General features: G+C 44.4%; 1 protein-coding gene across 3 annotated transcripts in view; it reads right to left on the bottom strand.

Annotated features, from left to right (window-relative positions):
* The window catches only part of UBE2G2 (ubiquitin conjugating enzyme E2 G2), a 36,183-nt gene that overhangs the window by 5,195 nt on the left and 10,085 nt on the right, over positions 1 to 20,903 (bottom strand). Inside the window, exons 1-4 of one of the 3 annotated variants that reach the window (XM_012780027.3) lie at positions 16,600 to 16,761; positions 14,320 to 14,355; positions 14,182 to 14,227; positions 2,994 to 3,112 (exon numbers count right to left, since the gene is read on the bottom strand). In XM_012780027.3, coding sequence (XP_012635481.1) covers positions 2,994 to 3,112; positions 14,182 to 14,227; positions 14,320 to 14,355; positions 16,600 to 16,621 — 223 coding nt within the window. In that variant the 5' untranslated portion in view covers positions 16,622 to 16,761. Of the gene's footprint in view, positions 1 to 2,993; positions 3,113 to 14,181; positions 14,228 to 14,319; positions 14,356 to 16,599; positions 16,762 to 20,903 lie in introns of those variants that run through there. The other 2 variants (XM_012780026.3, XM_075998777.1) reach the window with 2 other exon arrangements.

Raw genomic sequence — 20,903 nt, 5'->3', positions numbered from 1 at the left:
CAGCTTGGGGCTCACCCACGCCCTCCATCTTCAATGCCCACACTCGGCTCCACGCTGCCGGCATGGACCCCAGACACTGCAGCCGAGGCCTGCCCAGGTGTCTTCCATCTGCTCTCTGCTCACTACAGCCAGGGACCCTTCAGAGACCACTCTGGCTACATGACTCCCCCGCACCTGCTTGGAACCCTGCGGTGGGTCTCTCAGCCCCTAGACAAACATGAAAACCTTCCACACACTGACTGGTTTGGCCCCTGCCTTCCTGTCCCCTCACTGCCTACACAGGCCTTTGCAACGCTAGATCCTGCCTCCTCCCGCCGCGGCCACCGGGGACTCCCACTTCACCTCCCGCAGGCAGCGCTCTGCAGGGCGCGTCCTGGCCCATCCTGCGGTGGCTGTGGATTTATCCATGTGATTCTTCCGTCAGTGTCTGTCCCTGTCCTCAGGCTGGACACTCCTGATGTACCTTTGTTACCTGCTCACTACCGTATCCCAACAACTCTCAGGAATGGGAATTATTTTTATAGGTATTTATCAACTGATCAATTTCTATGACATTGGTAGAACCTGATTCTTAGCAATTATTTTTACAAAATAAAAATACATATCCACTTATAACAAGGCAAAATTTTAAAGCCATGCGAATTATCTAAACATTAAAAATAACTATCAGGGCCGGGCGCTGTGGCTCACGCCTGTAATCCTAGCTCTTGGGAGGCCGAGGCGGGCGGATTGCTCAAGGTCAGGAGTTCGAAACCAGCCTGAGCAAGAGCGAGACCCCGTCTCTACTATAAATAGAAAGAAATTAATTGGCCAACTGATATATATATAAAAAAAAAATTAGCCGGGCATGGTGGCGCATGCCTGTAGTCCCAGCTACTCGGGAGGCTGAGGCAGAAGGATCACTGGAGCCCAGGAGTTTGAGGTTGCTGTGAGCTAGGCTGACGCCACGGCACTCACTCTAGCCTGGACAACAAAGTGAGACTCTGTCTCAAAAAAAAAAAAAAAAATAACTATCAGAACACTAAACATTGGATCAGACTATTCTCAGTACACTGTCACACATTTAATCAGTTTCCACCCTATTTGTCTCTAATACCACGCTGTAGGTATTGTGCTGAAGAGTGCATTTATCTTCAACACAATCTCATTGTTTTTAATTACCTATAATCCTCTTCATAGTTGCACTTATGGTCGAACAATTTGGAATTGTTGACTTCTTCAATGACTTTTTATCTATGAACCATATATATTTAACTCTTTATTATGGAGCATTCCAAAGCACACTAAAGCAGACAGCAGCATGATGAACCTCCACACACTTATCACCCGGCAGCGACAACCACGGGCTCCTGGCCCACCTTCCTGAAGGAACAGCGGTTTATGAGCATCTTCTGTGTACACGGGGCTGAAATACACTGGTAAGAAAAGCCGTGCAGCACAGGCTCTCCGAGGAGGAGGCCTGCTGCCTACATACATCACCACCAGCAGCAGCCCACGAGAAACTGACATGAGGGTGTGCATGGCAAGTCCAGTAACAAAGAGAGCTCCCGCCGGGCTCCATGGCAGGAAGGGTCTGGGCAGGCGCTGCCCAGAGGGGCACAGAGTGGAGAGTGTGTGCCAAACGGACACATTCTCAAATCAAGAGAGAAGTCAGAGACTCAAAAAATTCAATAAACTCTCTCATGAGTTAAACTAGTCTTTAGCTATTTGATATGCAGAAGAGTGTAGGATAAGGCATTGGCAAATAAGTAACTTTCATTTTTACAAAACAGAATATCTTACTTGCTTTTCTTCTCCATAGCTACTAAGATTGTGATTACTAGTGGCAGTAATAATCATTTATAACAAGAAATATTTTTCTAAATACTATCTTTGACGGCATATTTCCTTATTAACTCTCTTACACATAATCCCCACTTGTAAAAGGAAGAAAGAAACTACAGCTGTGCAGGAATTCTAATCCCCACCACTGGACGCATTTCCAAATAAACTACAGTATAATTTATTTAAGTGAACTTATTTTTTCCTCTTCTTAAAAGTAATACACGTTGGCCAGGTGTGGTGGCTCACGCCTGTAATCCTAGCACTCTGGGAGGCCAAGGCGGGAGGCTCACTTGAGGTCAGGAGTTCAAGAAGAGCCTGCGCAAGACCCTGTCTTTATTAAAAATAGAAAGAAATTAGTTGGACAACTAAAAATATATAGAAAATGAGCCAGGCATGGTGGCACATGCCTGTAGTCCCAGCTACTCAGGAGGTAAGAGGATTGCTTGAGCCCAGGACTTTGAGGTTGCTGTGAGTTAGGCTGACAGCATGGCACTCTAGTCCAGGCAACAGAGTGAGACTCTGTCTCAAAAAAAAAGTAATATATGTTTATTTTAGGGGGGAGAAAAGATTTATAAAAAGGAAATAATAATCTCCATGAGGGAAAAAACAGTCACTTTTAACATTTTTGTGCTCACCTTTCAAGTTATACATACATTTACATGTGAATTTTTTTAAAAGATGAAATTATAACATTCCTACTGCTTTTCCCAGTCAATACAGTATAAATATTGCTTCATATCACTATTAATTTAGATCACTTTAAATATCTACATCACATTCCTAACATGCAATTTATTTATCATAATTCTCACGTTGAAAACCTAGACCAAGTCCAACTTTTTCACCATGAAAATCGACACTGTGACAAAGACGAGGGCAGCCCGCTCTGAGCACACACCGTGTGTCAAGCTTCTCCTAGCCTCCCCAGCAGAGCATGACAGCTGGGTCAGATGGCATCCATAGTTTCAGGTTCGTATTTTCTTTTATCTACATTAAACTGACCTTCAACATTGAAATCAGGTGTTAATGCCACAACGATGCCTTTGCTAAACTTCAAAACATAAGAAAAATTTTTAAAGGTCTACTTCATAGATATGCTATATTTCCTTAAGCTATATAACCTCTGTGTCTCTCCAGGTACCACAAGAACCACTCCCGAAAGCACTTACTGTTGGGATGAAACATCTCACAGGTAAACCTCATCTTTGGGGGACTTAACGGGTAATCAAGTGGGAAGCTCAGAATGGCGGGAAAAACACCAAACTCAAAACAGGTGTCTTCTGGGCCCCTGGAAGACATAAAAACATGTAGTCAGAACTTCAAGGTACATTTTTCAACGTTTACCACAATGAGCTAAGGAAATTTTTACTGCTTTACTGCTCATGAAAAGATTATCTATTCTAAATAATGATGAATAATAATGAATTGGTTCTTTTTTTCTAAGTGGAAAGAAAATATCTTGTCCTCCGATTCCAATCTGGTTTAAATCTTAGGTATGAGCACAAACACTGCATTACAGCCAGTTTTTACAGTAACAGAGGGAAGAGGCAGGCAAAGAACCTCTTTATATTCATAATAACGGGATCAGAGAAAAGAATGAATGCCAGGATGGCAAGATCCTGGGGATTTAGTTTTTCTGTAGATGTGGTAAATTACATTTTAGGATAAAGCTATGAATTATGGCACGTCACAGCAAGATTCTATTGTACTTCGATAAATGAGGGGCCAACAGTTGTATTTCAAAGACTATTTTTTGTTTCTAAACATGCATGAGAAGTGACTTTTGTAACCTTTAAGAAGCAGATGAAGAGTACACACACGGTCACTCACTCACACTCAGTGTGAAAGGCCAGGCGCGTACACACACACTGTGACCCCAGGCTGCGCCCATACTTCAAACAATGCACCATCACCGGCACAAACACACACACATGCGCACTCCTCCCTGCATTTACGTTTTCCTCCTGTGTAAATGGCACAAATAGGCTAAACCATTTCAGAAGTCCTGCCCAAATGTTAAAGCCCAACATGCATAAATTAATACCATTTGACCGATACAAGACTCGAAGGCAGCAGGAGAGAAAGAGTGGCAGCCACCCAGCCGACGCCCTCTCAGGAGAGAGGGGCTCCTCTTCCCTACAAATTTCATCAGGAAAACACATTAGTGTTCAAAGATCACAAACAATATTATGTGAGTTTAATAAGAAAACACAGCTGCTGAATGACAGCTGTGGACAAGGAAACAACAGAAGTTACTCCAGGTATGAACTACCACATCAGTGAGTAAGAAAGTAAACCCTGTCTATTAACATGGACTGAGAACCAGTCCCTGCATCAATAGCTCTGCCTCTCCACACAGCACCTGCTCAGGCACAAGGAGCGCCTCTGTAGGCCAGGCCTAGGGGACCACAGGAGGGCTCAACACCAGACCTGCTGCCTTCAAAATGAATCCCAGATATGGCACAGAAAAAAACAATGAAAATATATTTATCCCAAAGCTTCATTTAAAAAAAATAAGATTAAAGTACATATTTGTTTTAAAATCTTAATAATAAATGATTTTGGTTTAGCGAAATTCATAAAAAATAGATATGAAAATATTAGAAGCAATATTTATCTCCACAATTAAACAAAAAAGAAGCTGCACAAAGAGCTTCACTATTCACTTGGTGGTGGCACTCGGGGCTGCCGACGGCACGGCAGCAGACCTCGAGGCCCCATGGGGCCAAATGCTCAAAATGAGAACAATGCGGTCCTTGTTTCCCAGAGCCAAACCTTTTTTAATCTAAGAGACAAATCTTGATTCTGAAAACTGTGTCCTTGCTACTTTTTGGATAGTGAATAGCTACTTTGTTTGGAAGGGCTGAATGTTCCTGCAGGATGCCCCCTGGAGCGTTGGCCCGGGACCAGGCCAGGGAACGCCACTGCAAGTGGCACAGCAGGAGGCCTGGCTACCTGCACAGCAGTAGAGTGGACCAGGAGCTGCAGAGGGTAGACCAGGTGACAGCCCACCACTGCCCGGTGGCCTGAGTCCTTCTGTTCCTCCTGCAGTCGCCTGACCAGATGCCCTTGAAGCCCTTTCCTCCTAACACAGGCCAGCATACACTGTACGTAGACAGGAGTGGCGTGTGATCACCCCCAGCCTCTTGTCCAGTGCAAGAGCTCAAAGCACATCACAATCCTACTCCCTTCCTACTCCTCGTGGCCTCCTGATCAGAGGGTAGCAGGGTTTGCTGTTTCATTTTACTGGTAAGCAAAGCTGGCAAGTCCAAGGATGACATGACTTCGTCAAGTTCCGGAATGAATTTGGTACTGGAGCTAAGAACAGAACATAGTTCAGACTGCTGACCACAAAGCTGGGCGCGCGAAGATACTATGCTGGAATGTGGCACTGTTACCATGTCAGGAACGCCTGCCAGTTCTCCAGCATTGCTGGCAGCTCTGAGTCTACAATAAGAAAAAATGTCTGGGTAGTGTTTCTGGAATGAGCCAAATGGCATTTGCTCAATACTTTGATAACCGTTCTTTGTGTCTCATAATAAGGCTTTCTTTACAATTGTATTTAGAAAGATCCACTGGGTCGTTGGCAGCCTCAGAAGCACGACCAAACATTTCCTAAAGTGCGCCCACATCTCATCAAAGACATCAAAGCCATCTGCAAATGCTCTGTTCACCACTGGCTTGAAACTGGGGTTTTCTCGATTCCAGAATGCCCGGTGGGCAGACAAGCACGTGGTGGGCACTGGTGTGCAGCAGCACGCCTCTCCTCTGCGGAAACCACCACCTCCTGAACCGAGGGAGGGTGACATCATCAGCGTTTTTTAGACAAGTTCCTCTGCCATGCTCCTGTACAACCTCACCTCTCTCACTGAAGATGGCCCCACTTCAAAATCTTCAAAAGAACGAACAAACAAGAAGGAAACACAACAAATTTATCCAAAGCAAATATAAACTTGTTGAAGCCTGCAAATTATTTTCCATCTTATTGATTAAAGTAATGTCATAAATTATTCCAGAGCTGAGACAAGATGTAGAGCATTTATTTTCCAAAACAAGCCCTGAAGTGAAGCATCATGACCACGCTGCACTCCACACAAGAAGTCACACTGCGAACAGCTCGCTTCCCTGTAAAGGGGAAACACATGCAAAACCAAACACCAAAAGAGCAACACCCCTGGTCTAACCCTGACCGTGTCAGCAATTCCCGCTCCTCACGGAGGAGGAGGCCTCCCACCTCGCCGTGCCCCCAGAGCTGCGCCGCTTCAATCACGCATCAGCAACATCAGTCCTGTACCAAGCCGATGACAATCAGAGATGAGCTCCTTTATCTTTCAACATTAACTCACGTGCAGAATTGTTCTTGGCTTTTGCCTGCTAACACTGTCACTCTCTGGATAACAAAGCAGCAGACAGGCCTACACACTGAACACAGCGGGAGGGTCGGCGAGACTTATCGAGTAACCAGGGCGAGTCCAGTGTAACTGAGCCATGTGCCCACCAGGTGTGTTCCAGGACCTCAGTGAGCATGTCACTAGGCAGCAGGCAGGTGCTGGAGAAGCGGACTCTGCATGCTGCTGTTCTGTTCTTTAGCATGTCTGTCACAGCACACAGACAAAACATCTCTAACATACATGTGGCAAGGTATAAAAACCATGGGGACTATAAAGCCAGTCATTAGTATTTAAAACCTGAATGGACTACTCAGGGGTGGCTACTCCCCAGAAGGCATGAGCAGAAGACATAAAGGCAGCCTGCTACTAAGCACCCTCCACTCTGGGGCGGGAGGCCCCCGCGCCCGCTTGCTGCAGAAGCCACAGCAAGGATCCAGCAGGGAGGGCCACGGGGCACGTGGGGTCAGAGCGTGGGCGCGTCTCCTTCCTTCAGCCTCTGCCCTGCAGTTCAGCAACAGCTTCCTGCCAATGCTCCCCCTCACTAATGCCCGGGGCAGGGCGACCAAGATAGGCCGTAGGCACAGCCCCCATGCCGGCCACCTTAACAGTCAAGACACTGGCTCTGCTGTGCCCCACCAAGTTGTGGCACTACACTGGGCCCCGGCCTGTGATGGACATGGAGATCCTTGCTTCCTCTCTGTCAGATTGTAGTCTAGGTGCCCCAGGTGGTTCTCGTAAAGAAGCAATGCTAAGAAATGCGGGAAAGAACAAAAGGGTCCTCCCATTTCAGGAAACCGTGGTAGCAGCAAATACAGATTTTTAGTCCATGTAAGCATCTTCATGATTAATCTATTCAAAAGGAGTCTACAGCAAAACCTTCATTATTTTTTTGCAATACAGATATTTCTAAAAAACTTTAAGTCAAATATATTTGAATTATATTTAAAGTGCACTAGGTAAATTCATCAATTTTAAGAACTTTATAGTAAATTCTAAAGTAGACAATCACTTTTACAACATAAACCTTAACCTTATTTAACTAGAAAAATATATGTTGGAAAATATTCAAATACAGAAGTATATAAAATAAAAAGCAAGTACTTCCCTCATTGCCCTTTATGAAGTCACCTCCCAAGGTAACCACTATTAATAGTGGTTACTGTTCCAGGCTTTTCCCTATGTGAGTATAAATATAAACTCACATACCCTCACCCATGAAACTGGATTTTGTGAAATTAAAATGCATCACAGGATTTCTGAGAATTCAAAAACACCTAAATAAATGAAGAGAAGTTCCACGGTAATGGATTAGAGTGTTCACTATTGCGAAAACAGCAATATTCCTCAAACTGATCTAAAGAGTCAATGCAATCACTATTAAAACCCCAGCAGGCATTTTCATAGAAATTGACAAGCTGATCTTAAAATGTATATAAAAATGCAAAGAACCCAGAGTAGCTTACGTAGCCTTGAAAAAGAAAAACACACTTGGAGGACTTACATTTCCCAGTTTTGAAATTTACATAAAGCTGCAATAATCAAGAGAGTGTGGTACCAGCATGAGGACAGGCATTGATCAATGGAACGGAACTCAAAGTCTACATGTAACCCCTGCATTTTTGGCCAGTTGATTTTTGACAAAGGTGACAAGATTATCCAATGGGGAAAGGATTGTCTTTTCAACAAATAGAGCAGAGACAACTGGTCTCCACACACTAAAGAATGAAGTAGAGCCCTGCCTGATTCAATACAAAGAAACTAACTCAAAATGATCAAAGACTTAACTGAAAAAGCTATAAACTATAAAACTTCTTAAGGAAAAAAAAAAAGAGAGAGGCCGGGCGTGGTGGCTCACGCCTGTAATCCTAGCACTTTGGGAGGCCGAGGCGGGCGGATTGCTCAAGGTCAGGAGTTCGAAACCAGCCTGAGCGAGACCCTGTCTCTACCAAAAATAGAAAGAAATCAATTGACCAACTAAAAATATATATACAAAAAATTAGCCGGGCATGGTGGCGCATGCCTGTAGTCCCAGCTACTCGGGAGGCTGAGGCAGTAGGATCGCTGAGCCCCGGAGATTGAGGTTGCTGTGAGCCAGGCTGACGCCACGGCACTCACTCTAGCCTGGGCAACAAAGTGAGACTCTGTCTCAAAAAAAAAAAAGAGAGAAAGCGAGCAAACCTTTGCTTATATCTGACACCAACAGCATGATCCATATAAGAAAAAAGTTGCAAAACTACACTTCATCAAAATTAAGAAAATTAGCTTCAAAAAACTCTATTAAGAGAACAAAAAGGAATGTTACAGACTAGAATATTTGAAAATCATATATCTGATAAAGGAATTGTATCTAAGATGTATTTTAAAAAATCTCTTATGACCCAACAATAAGAAAACCACCTAATTAAAAATGGGCAAATCGTCTGAAGGTCACCAAAGGTCACCATGGATGGCAAAAACGCCACGACAAGACACTCAACATCAGCAGGCGCTCAGGGAGGACGCGTAGAACCCACCGTGAGACCCCCACACCCCACCCCTAGGACGGCTTCAGTCAGACGACAGCAAGCCTGGGTGAGGAGGGGAGAAAGTGGAACTCACATGTGGCTGGTGGGAATGCAAGACAGTGAGCTACACTAGAAAAGTTTAGCCGTTTCTCAAAAAGTTAAATGTAAGTTTATTCCACACCCAGCAATCGCATACCTACATATCTGGCCAAGAGAACTGAAGACATATGTCCACAGACTTGTGTGCAAGGGTTCACAGCAGCACTATTCCAAAGAGCCAGAAAGTCCAGTGGGAATGGCCTTTATCAAAAAGTCCCAAAACAATAAATGTTGGCGTGGATGTGGAGAGATGGGAACACTCATACACTGCTGGTGGGACTGCAAACTAGTACAACCTCTGTGCAAAGCATTATGGAGACACCTCAAAGAGGTACAAGTAGATCTACCATTTGATCCAGCAATCCCATTACTAGGCATCTACCCAAAAGAACAAAAAACATTCTATAAAAAAGACACCTGGGCCGGGCGCGGTGGCTCACGCCTATAATCCTAGCACTCTGGGAGGCCGAGGCGGACGCATTGCTCAAGGTCAGGAGTTTGAAACCAGCCTGAGCAAGACCCCGTCTCTACTATAAATAAAAAGAAATTGGCCAACTAATATATATAGAAAAAATTAGCCAGGTATGGTGGCATGCCTGTAGTCCCAGCTACTCGGGAGGCTGAGGCAGCAGGATTGCTTGAGCCCAGGAGTTTGAGGTTGCTGTGAACTAGGCTGACACCACAGCACTTACTCTAGCCTGGGCAACAAAGCGAGATTCTGTCTCAAAAAAAAAAAGAGACACCTGCCTGCACTCTAAAGTTCACAGCAGCACAATTCATAATTGCAAAAATGTGGAAACAACCCAAGTGCCCATCAATACATGAGTGCACGCCTATAATCCTAGCACTCTGGGAGGCCGAGGCGGGCGGATTGCTCGAGGTCAGGAGTTCGAAACCAGCCTGAGCAAGAGCGAGACCCCGTCTCTACTATAAATAGAAAGAAATTAATTGGCCAACTAATATATATAGAAAAAATTAGCCGGGCATGGTGGCGCATGCCTGTAGTCCCAGCTACTCGGGAGGCTGAGGCAGGAGGATTGCTTAAGCCCAGGAGTTTGAGGTTGCTGTGAGCTAGGCTGACGCCATGGCACTCACTCTAGCCTGGGCAACAGAGCGAGACTCTATCTCAAAAAAAAAAAAAAAAAAAAAAGTAAAAAAAAAAAAAAATACATGAGTGCACTAATAAATTGTAGGATATGTATATCATGGAGTTATACTCAGCCACAAAAAACAATGGTGATCTAGCACCTTTTGTATTATCCTGCATAGAACTGGAACCCATTCTACCAAGAATCCCAAGAATGGACAAACAAGCACCACATGTAATCACCATCAAATTGGTATTAACTGATCAACACTTACGTGCATATATAGTAGTAACATTCATCGGGTGTCGGACCGATGGGGGAGGAGGAGGGGATGGGTATATTCATACCTAATGAGTGCGGTGTGTACTGTCTGGGGGATGGACATGCTTGAAGTTCTGACTCGGATGGGGCAAGGACAATATACGTAACCTAACCATTTGTACCCCTGTAATATGCTGAAATAAATTTAAAAAAATTTTAAAAAGAAAGAGCCCAAAAGTGGAAACCCCAGGTGTCCATCGACCAGGGAATAGACAAGTTAGGAGCTACTGACACACACTGCAACACAGATGAACTGCAAACACATGCAAATAAAGAGACGCCAGATGTGAATGATTGGATATTGCATGATTCCATTTACGGGAAAGTCCAGAAAAGGCAAACTTTTAGTCAGAGGACAGAGTGGTGGCTGCTTGTGGCTGAGGATGGGGGTGGGAACTAACTGCAAACAGGCAGTTCTGGAATGTTCTAAAACTGGATTGTGGTGATGACTACAAGGCTCTAGAAATTTACTAAATCCACTGGCTTGCATTCTTAATACGGGTAAAACATAATGTGCAAATTATATCTCAATAAAGCTGTTTAAGAAACGTATGTGGGGCAAAACGCCTCATGCCACACCAGGTTCTCCACGTCAGCACTGCAGACCTGCACGGAGGCCTGTGCTGCACACGGCGGACGCTTAGTCTGCCCACAGCTGCCTGTAGCAGAGCTCCCACAAACCCCCATAATGGCAACCAAAAATGTCTCTGCACATTGCCAGATGTGCCTTGGGGGCACAATCACCCCTAGTTGAAACCACTGGTCTGGGCCTATTATTCTAGAATCTGCTTTTTCACTTGACACATTGTGCATATCCTTCCACGCCAGGATGTAGATTTTACCTGAGTTGTTTTAGTGCTACACAGCATTTCGCTGTATGGCTGTGCCATAACTTGCATGGGACAGTGATGTTTCCACTGGCTTTAACACTACGATGACTGCGGCACTGAACCTCCTACACGGAGATCCTCACAACACTCCTACTGCGGAGGCCACTAAACTGGGGATGCTGGCTCAGAGGACATACAACACAAATTACAAACATCTATTTTAACATCCCAGGCTTACTTTAACAGAGCACAATACCGACAAGAGACACTCTGTGCCAAGCCTCAGTCAATGAGAAACCTTGACGTAAAGGATGGCTACCTCGATGGTGACAACTGTGCCTAGAGTGGGAAGGGCCCATGGCAGGCCTCCCCTGGGACTGCCTGAAGCCTTGGGCTGATCTACACCAGCTGGAGAACCTGGACCCAAATGCACTGGCGGGTAGAGTCAATCAAAGGTCCCCAACCATCTACCTGGTAAGGAGAAGGCCCTACTTACTTTACCACAGCCTCACGAGTCAATGGTTTAGACAGGTGACAACAGGCCACTGTCCAGCCGTGGAGGGGGAGCAGCTGTCCCCCACCACAGGCCCCTCCTGCTCTCCTGCAGGAGTGCTCCAGTTGAAGTTGTCGGTGTCTGCCCTCTGCAGCTGCACCCTCAACACGGCAGCTTAGTGACAACAGGGTCACACAGGCCATGGACCCTAGGGCTGGGTGAGACCTGAAACTGTCTGTCTAAAGGACACTGAGCCTCTGTCTGGTCCAAACGAGTGATGGTCAGAGAGATGAGGTGACCAGGCCAAGACCAGAAGGCCATGCCAGCAACACACAGCCATGGGAGCCCACCCCCCAACACCCTGTCTCTGCTGGACCACACTTCACCTTGAGCTCAACAGAGGCGTTAGTTATTTTCCACTTTTAATGAGACACATGGCCTGTGGCAAACTTATGATTTAGTCTTCCTATTTACTCCTTTGTTCCATGCTCTGTCCCAGTCCCTGGACCCTGTTCTTTCAGGGTGAAGACTCGGGTTTGCCCACGACACGCCTGCACCCTCAGACAAGGCCCTGATGTACGTGTTGCTGAATATCTGAATAGACATTTTCCTCACCGGCCCTGAAGACAGCACAGCAGCAAGAGCTGACAGCGTTAGCTGTCCACGAGGCAAGCCTGGTTTTCAGAAACATCGGGGTACAGAAGTGGTCCTGGAAACCATCGAAGAATAAAGAGAGAGGAGCAAACCTATCACTGAATACAAAAGCTCAGTCAGCTGTCTGCCAAAATAGCAGTGGAAAGGACAGTTAATTCCCTCAGAGATGTTTTAAGCACATTTGTAAACGGCCCCAAAACCCACAAACTCACCAGGATCTTCAAGCAGGGGAATTCCACACAAATGCAAAAGCCTTATTCAAACACAAAGTGCTCTACCTAAAAATAGTTCTGATTACTTTTTAAGATAGGTTTTCAAAATATTGGTTTAATTTTACACTGTTTATCTAAAATTAGTAATAGCTACCCTAACAGATTTTTAACAATGAACATTTTTTTTTAAATCCACATTGGAAGGCTCCACTGTCCCTTTAACGAGCTTCTAACTAAAGCTACATGGGCCGACATCCTCCAAACCAGACCCGCCAGGAGCCCTCGACCTCTGCACTCAGGTCCCCCACCCATCCGTGACCTGCAACAGGATTGCTACCCAGGTGACTGTGTGAGTGCAGGTGTGTCTATTTACACACGACACAGCAGACGAAACAAGCAAGCTACACAGCGTTCATACGCATGATCTCCTGCCTCTACAAATATGAAAAGGCTGCCCCGGACAACAAGTGACAAGTACGAGATACAACACTCCAATAACGAGGACAGCGCTCATTGTGAGACTTCACACCCATCATGTAAATTCCTTAGAGTGAAAGACACAAAACCATGTTCGGTACAACACCGACTCCAGAAACCTTTAGACACGAGAAACACGTGCCACGGGCCCAGAATCTGGATACTCCAAACTATCAGGAAACATCAGGCCTGCTGTACTTTCTTTGGATAGTGTTTATTGATGATTTTAAGAAAACATTTTACTTATCAAAGACTCATTTTCACATCAATTTTCAAGCATTATCCAACCTCCACAGCCAGCACTTAGCAGCAGTTTGCTCCTCACAATAACACACGGAGCGCTAAGAACCTGTGTGATGCTAAACGGGGAAACTCCAAAGTGTGACGAAGTTTAAGATGCGGCCTCAACTCAGGCCAGAGCCCACAGGAACACTTCTCAATCCTACGAAACGCAACCTGAGAACTTCCTAGTGAACTGAAAGAACTAATCCACCAATGAGAAAACTGAGAGACTGATTATAAATCTCAACTTCCAGAATTTTACCTAATCTAATATTGTTGTTGCAAATATACTAAGTCTAAGAGTGGCCAAAAATTGCATGTCTAAGATGGAAAGAAGAAAAGCAAAAGGCCTGAGTCAGGGCCACAGAACACTCTAGAACTGGCGTCCATATTTCTCCTTCCAAGCAACACACTGCAAATTAAATGCCACGACATCCAGAACCGCACCATTCACCTTACAGCTGAGCCGTGTCTTGGGTCAGAAACAACACAAGGCCCACAAGCCCAGCCGAGGTGAACAGAAAAAGGAGAAGCGGCAGGGGGAGGTTGACAGGAGCAAAGGAGAAGGAAGAGAAGTCCCGGCCCACGGGCAGGGCAGGGCAGGGCAGGGCCGGGCCTATCCTGACCGACAGGCACCTCCGAGGACCCTTTCCTCACTGGCAAAGCCTTGGGACTTCCAGGGACTGCTGGAAGCCAAAGCTACCCACAGTTTTTGAGGATAACTCACCAAGGCCACACAGTATTCCAAAATTACGATCTTAAAACTCTACAAATATTGTAATATTTATAGCTAAACCTTTTATTGGTTCTAAGGAAAATCTCATTTCTTTTGGATTAACACTCAGGTTGTTTTCTGCTTTCAGAGTAACAGACCAGAGAAGATTTGGAAGGTAAGAGAACCACTTTTTTCCAGGTGATGCTTGTCAGCACAGCCATACTGCTAAAGTGATTCTTAGGTCTAATTTCCAATAAAGCCCTAAGAACAATACACATATGATTAACTTACATGATCAATGCCTCCCATTCAAAAAAGTTCTCTTCATTCATGGGGCCTGCAGGGAAAAGAAAAATTCCACACTTTAATTCTGAAGGCAACCTTAGAAATTAGAAGTAAAGGATAAGGATGTTAATATTTGTACCTCACCTGCCACAATTCCTTCCGGAGGATTCAGTGTTAATTCTGTAAAATAAAAAGCAAAACCTTTACTAAACAATCAATGTTATACTGTCATTTTAACAAAACACATTTACAAAGTATGTGAGACTATAAATTATAGAGTTCACATATTAACAGATGAAAAAGTGTGAAAGAACTATGTGAACAGTTTTTACACTAACAAAATACTGTCTTTCCAAAATACTCCTGCTGGTTACTCTGATTAAAGTTCACTAATCTAACACAGTACGTTATTTTCCAACTGAATGGCACTGTCACTTTAAGAGGTGACACAAACCTTTCTAAACTAACAGACTAGAAGTATCAATAAGAGCTGAGGTTGCAAAAGTTCAACATTATCAAATATAACAAACATGTAATAAGTTAGCTATTGCTCTTCACTATTCCTCTACAAAATCTGTCAGCCCCTACAGACTTGATATTCCACAGAATATCAGACTTCAGCACTGAAAATAACAAGAAAAGGCAATTTAAAATAGTACCGTGTTTCCCCGAAAATAAGCCCTAACAGGATTTCTCAGCATTTGCACAATAGAAGCCCTATCCAGAAAATAAGATCAGTGATGGGCGTGGCTACGTAGCGCATCTGCACAACCCATGCATTTCGTCGAGGAGCGGAAAGGTAAAGACGAGCAGCCCTTCTCATCTGCCCCATTGTGACAGCTACTATCCCAGAGGTGACCAGAAAGGTGCGGGCACCCCACCAACAAGGTCGGCTCCCCCTGTCAGGTCCCGGCCATCCTGTGCGTGCTGCAAGCTGAGGCTTTGAGGGGAAAATAACACATCTCCTGAAAATATGCCCTAGGGTATTTTTCTTGAGGAAAAATAAATATAAGACCTTGTCTTATTTTCGGGGAAACGAGGTAGTTGTTTAAGACTCAAGGCCCAGCTCTGCCCCTGAGAAGCTGCCACAAGGTGCCTTGCAACTCTTGGCCTCTCAGTTTTGCACCTGTGGATGTCAGAGGCTGTGGAACGAAGCCGCCCCATGGCATTTTGGAAAGGCAGGAATAGGAGCACACAGAGTCACAGCAGGAAGGGTGGCCGCATAGGGTCAGGAAAAGGCCGGAAATGTACTCCCTGTTTGGGCAGAGTGCTGGGGAAATCAGTAAAATAGTACATAAACGTTGAAAAGATCAACAAAACCAAAAGGTGGCTCTTTAAAGAGACAGAAAATTAATAAATCCCTGCCTAATAAATACAAGGCATAACGACTGAAAAGAAATAAATCTCATTATTCACAATGCTATGCTTATCTACATAGAAAGTCCAAAGAACGCAAAGATGACCTAGAAAAGTGAGTTTGGCAAAGTTGCTGAATATGAGGTCAGTACATCTAACTGAATTGTCCAGTCATCCCTTGGTATTTATGGGGAACTGGTTCCATGATCTCCCATGGATACCAAAATCCATGCAAGTCCCATCCAGGCAGTACAATACCTAACATAATGTAAATGCTACATAGTTGTTATATTGTATTGTCTAGGCAATAATGATAAGAAAAAAGTCTGTACATGTTCAGTACAGATGCAACTTTTTTTAGTAGTTTCGATCCATGGTTGGTTAAATCCACAGATCAGAACCCCTGGACCCAGAGGCTGAGTGTTAGCAAGTCAGAAAATGAAAGTCTAAAAAAGACACCACTGATAATGGAAAACACTGGGAAGAAAGTCTTTGACAGACTTACTAGGTCTCCAACAGAACACAAACATTAACAAAAAGTTTTAAAAGACCTTAGTAAATAGGGATTATATCATGTTCATCAATTAAAAACTGAGTATTATAAAAATATCAATCCTCCTCAAACCAAACCTACAGATTCAATGCAACCTCAGTTAAGATCTCAGAAGGTTTTCTTGTTTTAATTTGGCAAAATAATTTTTTTAATTTACCATAAACTCAGCCAAGTGGTAGACAACGTGACCCTAAAAGATGCATAAAAATGCAAAGACCAGGAATAACCAGGACACTAGCCGTCCATGAGCCGTCAGGACCTCTCACAAAGCCACAGTAATGAAGGTGTGTGGTATGGCCAACGCCACCCAGAGCAGCAGGATAGAGACAGCGCCAGCAGCACGCCCAGGCCAACACGCCCTCGGCAACTACAGAAGCACATGCAGCAGAGGCAAAAGCAGTCTTTTCAATTAAAGATGCTCATCTGTAAAACCAAAAAATAAAGCTTTTACCACATACAAAAATCAAAATATATACAAGAGAAAAAGGAGGGAGGGGCAAGAGATTTGAACAGACCCTTCACCGAAGAAGACGGCATGGTGCCATGGTCTGCATGTCTGTGTCCCCTCAAACTCCGTATGTTGAAATCCCAACACACGTGGTGCTGGGATGGGGGCCTCTGAGAGGCGAGCAGGTCGTGAGGGGAGAGCCCTCGTGAGGGGACTTCATGCCTTTACAAGAAGAAACAGAAGAGAGACAGTGTCTCTCGCAGCCACATGAGGACACGATGAGAAAACAGCCAATTGCAAACCAGGAAAACGGCCCTCATCAGACACTAGATGTGCCAGAGCCTTGATCTCGGACTTCGCAGAAGTCCAAGCACTTCCCAGAATTGTGAGCAACAAACGTCTGTTGCGTAACTCCCTCACCCCCCCAGTCTATGGTATTTTTGTTTCAGTAGCCTGAACTGACTAAACAAATGGCAGATAAGCAATGAAAAGATACTCAACATAAATAAGGGAAATGCAAACTAAAACCACAATAAGATACTGGTAAATATTGTTAACATTATAAATACTTTTATTTAGTCACAATAGAACGGGTAAAATTAAAAAGACTGCCAACACATGTAGGGGACTGACATATATTTTCCTAGTTTAAGAATTAAAGTTAGTAATGTACGTGCTCTGCCCAGAGCGTTTGAAAGTAATGTGTTCTGGAAAAGGTCCTTGTGATAAACAAGGTTGTTGCCTAGAGGCATAACAAAGGACTTGAGTTGCAAATAAGCAAGAACTGCCCCGTCCCACGGCATTGGGGGTCTGGAGGCCACACGATAAACACATTGTTCCTGTGATTGCTGCGTACACCCCATAAGATGGCTGGTTAGTCAGTGACAGGTAAGACCCCTCAAGGGAGGGGCAACCTAAGCCAGGCCCAGCCACCGGGGTTCAGCCGAAGATCTTAGGGGGTCACCCTAAGAGAAGCTGGGGATGAGAAATGCCCCCTGTGGCTTGCCTTGCCCATCCTTGCTAATCTCAGTCCATGATCTATGCCTAGCGCCTAGAGCAACCACCTTGAAATTCTGAGCCAGGGGATATCTGCTTCCCTAAGGCTACACATTCCAGAATTTACCGCCATTGCTGAAATGCCTGGGTGGTTACATACAAGGAACTAACTTTAATTTTTTAGAGTATAAAAATAAAACTGACCCAGTGTATTTTTACTCGAGTCAACCATCTGTATGTGTGTCTGCGTTTTTGTGTTCTGCGTTTTTGTTTTATCTTCTGTGTTCATCCTCCGTCCTGTAAACGGGCCACAACAAACACACCACAGTTGGCAGGTTCAGCAATTAGATCTCTTGTGCATCATGGCAGGAATGCCAATGGTTTGGCTGCCCTTTGGTGAACAGCTCGACCATTTCCAGAAAAGTTAAACACACACTCTCTCTACGACCCTGCCATCTACTGGGTCTTAGGTCCCCACAGACTCACATGTGAACGTTCACAGTAGCTAAATTCATAATAGCCCCAAACTGGAAACAACCCTAATGTCCATAAACTGGAAACTGAACAAAAGTGTCTATCGCTATAGTGGAAGATTACTCAGCAACAAAAAGGCACAGACTATTGATCTGTGCAACATACACAGCTCTCAAAGCATTATACTAAGTGAAAGAACCTGACGCAAAATATTATGCATCGTATGATTCCATTTATACGAAATTTTAGAAAAAGCAAATCTACAGTAATGGGAAGCAAATCAGATACTGCCAGAAGCCAGAAGCAATGGGAAGGGACTGCGAAGTGACCAAGAGAGCTCTTCCAGGCAATGGAAACGCCCTGTGTCACAGCTGTAACCATGGCCACACACACCGTATACTGGTCAATGCCCAAAGGATTATGTATTTGATTTTGAACTCCTGACTTTGAGCGATCCACCCGCCCTGGCCTCCTAGAGTGCTAGATTACAGGCATAAGCCACCGTGCCCGGCCAGGATTATGTATTTGAAATCAGCACATTTTACTGTGTGTAAATTTTATCTCAATAAAGCTACCCCCCTCAATTAATTTTAGCTGTTTTATGAAATATAAAATAAACCTCTTGGGGACAATACTGGAGAGTATCTTCAAGCTCTCAGTATAAAGACTTCTTACATGGGACTGCCAATAAATTTAATAATAAAAAAGCACTAACCACAAAGAAAAAGCCTGATACAATTAAGAACATTAAAATTTTAAATTCTGATGTCAAAAGATATCTTTAAGAGAATGAAAAATAAGCTCTGGAGAAGAAGAAATTTACAACAGATATAGCCAACAAAAGGCTAATATCTAGAATTTCTAAAGAATGTCTTACAAATCAATTTTTAAAAATATAAACAACCCAAAAGAAAAATGTGCAAGAGACTTGAACAGGCACTTTACCAAAAAACGAAAAAAAAAACCCAAAAAACAAAAACCCTAAGTAGCCCATAAACACAAGACAAGGTGCTCAGCCTCATTAACCCTGGGGAAATGTGAAGTGAAGCCACAATGAGATACTGCTACACCCACAAGAAGAGCCTAATAACCAAAGTGTAGAATACAGACAGGAGGAAGTGTCTGCAAGGATGTGAAGCAGCAGAAACACTCTTGCTGGTGGAGTATAAACTGGTTTAACCACCCTGGAAGACTCCAATATTATGTGCTCCGTCCCAGCAGTTCCTCTAAGCAGTCTCTCCCCAACGGCAACACTGCACACACGGGCACCCAAGACGTGCCTATAAAAAGGTCCTCACAGCAGCATTATTAGTAAGAGCTAGAAAACGGAAAGAACCCAAACATCCACCAGAAGAGAGCAATACATTGTGGTATTCATATTAATACAATGGAATCAAATGAAAATCAACAACTCACAGCTACACACAACACATAATGTTGTATAAAAGAAGCCAAACCTAAAAGAATACATAATACAAAATTACATTTATTGATAGCTCAAAACAGGCCAGGCACTGTGATTCATGCTTGTAATCCCAGCACTTTGGGAGGCCAAGGCAGGAGGATCACTTGAGCCCAGAGTTTGAGACCATCCTGAGCAACATACCAAGACCATCTCTATAAAATATTTTTTAAAACTTAGCCGGGCATGGCAGCGCATGCCTGTAGTCCCAGCTACTCAGGAGGCTGAGCCAGGAGGATCGTTTGAGCCCAGGAGTTTGAGTTCTCAGTGAGCTGTGATGACGCCACTGCACTCTAGCCCAGGTACTAGAGTGAGATCCTGTCTCAAAACAAACAAAAAAACAGGCAACAATAAATTACCCTATTTAAGAATGCATGCTTTTGTGGAAAAACAAAGAAGCAAGACAGGAATGCTCCTATAAGCACGGACAGCGCTGCCTTGGGGTCAGGGGCACAGTGCTGCTCTCTCTGAAGCTGATGACTTCCCTGCACCTGGGAGGCGATGTCTCTGTGATAACTCACTGAGCTGAACTCTTCTTGTTTTTTATTTTAGCGTCTTATGTGGGTACAAGTGTTTAGGTTACGTATTTTGCCCATGCCCCCCTCCCCCCTCTGAACTTTTCTTTATGTCAGTTATGTTCCATGCTAATGAACAGTTCTAAAAGTTGTGTTGCAACAGTCCAGGCAGGTGGCTTGGACCAGAGCAGCAACTGTACAAGTACAAGTTACAATGTGGTCTATCTACCCTGCAGGTGGGATGCAGGCTTGCTGATGAAGTGGACATGGTCTTGGAGGAGAAAGAAGAATGGTCCCAGGTTTTTGACCCACACAACTGAGTAAATGGTGTTACCCTAGGATGGAAAGGGAGGAGAGGCAAGTTAAAGGGCAAATCAGCAGTTCTAATTTAAACATCTTTTTTTTTTTTTTTTTTGAGACAGAGTCTCACTTTGTTGCCCAGGCTAGAGTGAGTGCCGTGGTGTCAGCCTAGCTCACAGCAACCTCAAACTCCTGGGCTCAGGCAATCCTTCTGCCTCAGCCTCCCGGGTAGCTGGGACTACAGGCATGCGCCACCATGCCCGGCTAATTTTTTATATATATATCAGTTGGCCAATTAATTTCTTTCTATTTATAGTAGAGACGGGGTCTCGCTCTTGCTCAGGCTGGTTTTGAACTCCTGGCCTTGAGCAATCCGCCCGCCTCGGCCTCCCAAGAGCTAGGATTACAGGCGTGAGCCACAGCGCCCGGCCTAATTTAAACATCTTTTACGGTTGAGATGTCTAATACACAGACAAGCAAAGATGACAGGCAGGTGGTTGGAAAACTGAGTCTGAAGCTCAAATGAAAGACTGACATTGAAGATACAAATTTGGGAGTTTTTTGCATAAAACACACGTAATCCCTGGGGACTGGCTGGGCCTCTCTAGAGCAGTATTTCTGGGG

This window comes from Microcebus murinus, chromosome 1 (assembly GCF_040939455.1).
Source record: "Microcebus murinus isolate Inina chromosome 1, M.murinus_Inina_mat1.0, whole genome shotgun sequence".
NCBI lineage: Eukaryota > Metazoa > Chordata > Mammalia > Primates > Cheirogaleidae > Microcebus > Microcebus murinus.
This window is presented reverse-complemented; position numbering and strand designations above follow the sequence as displayed.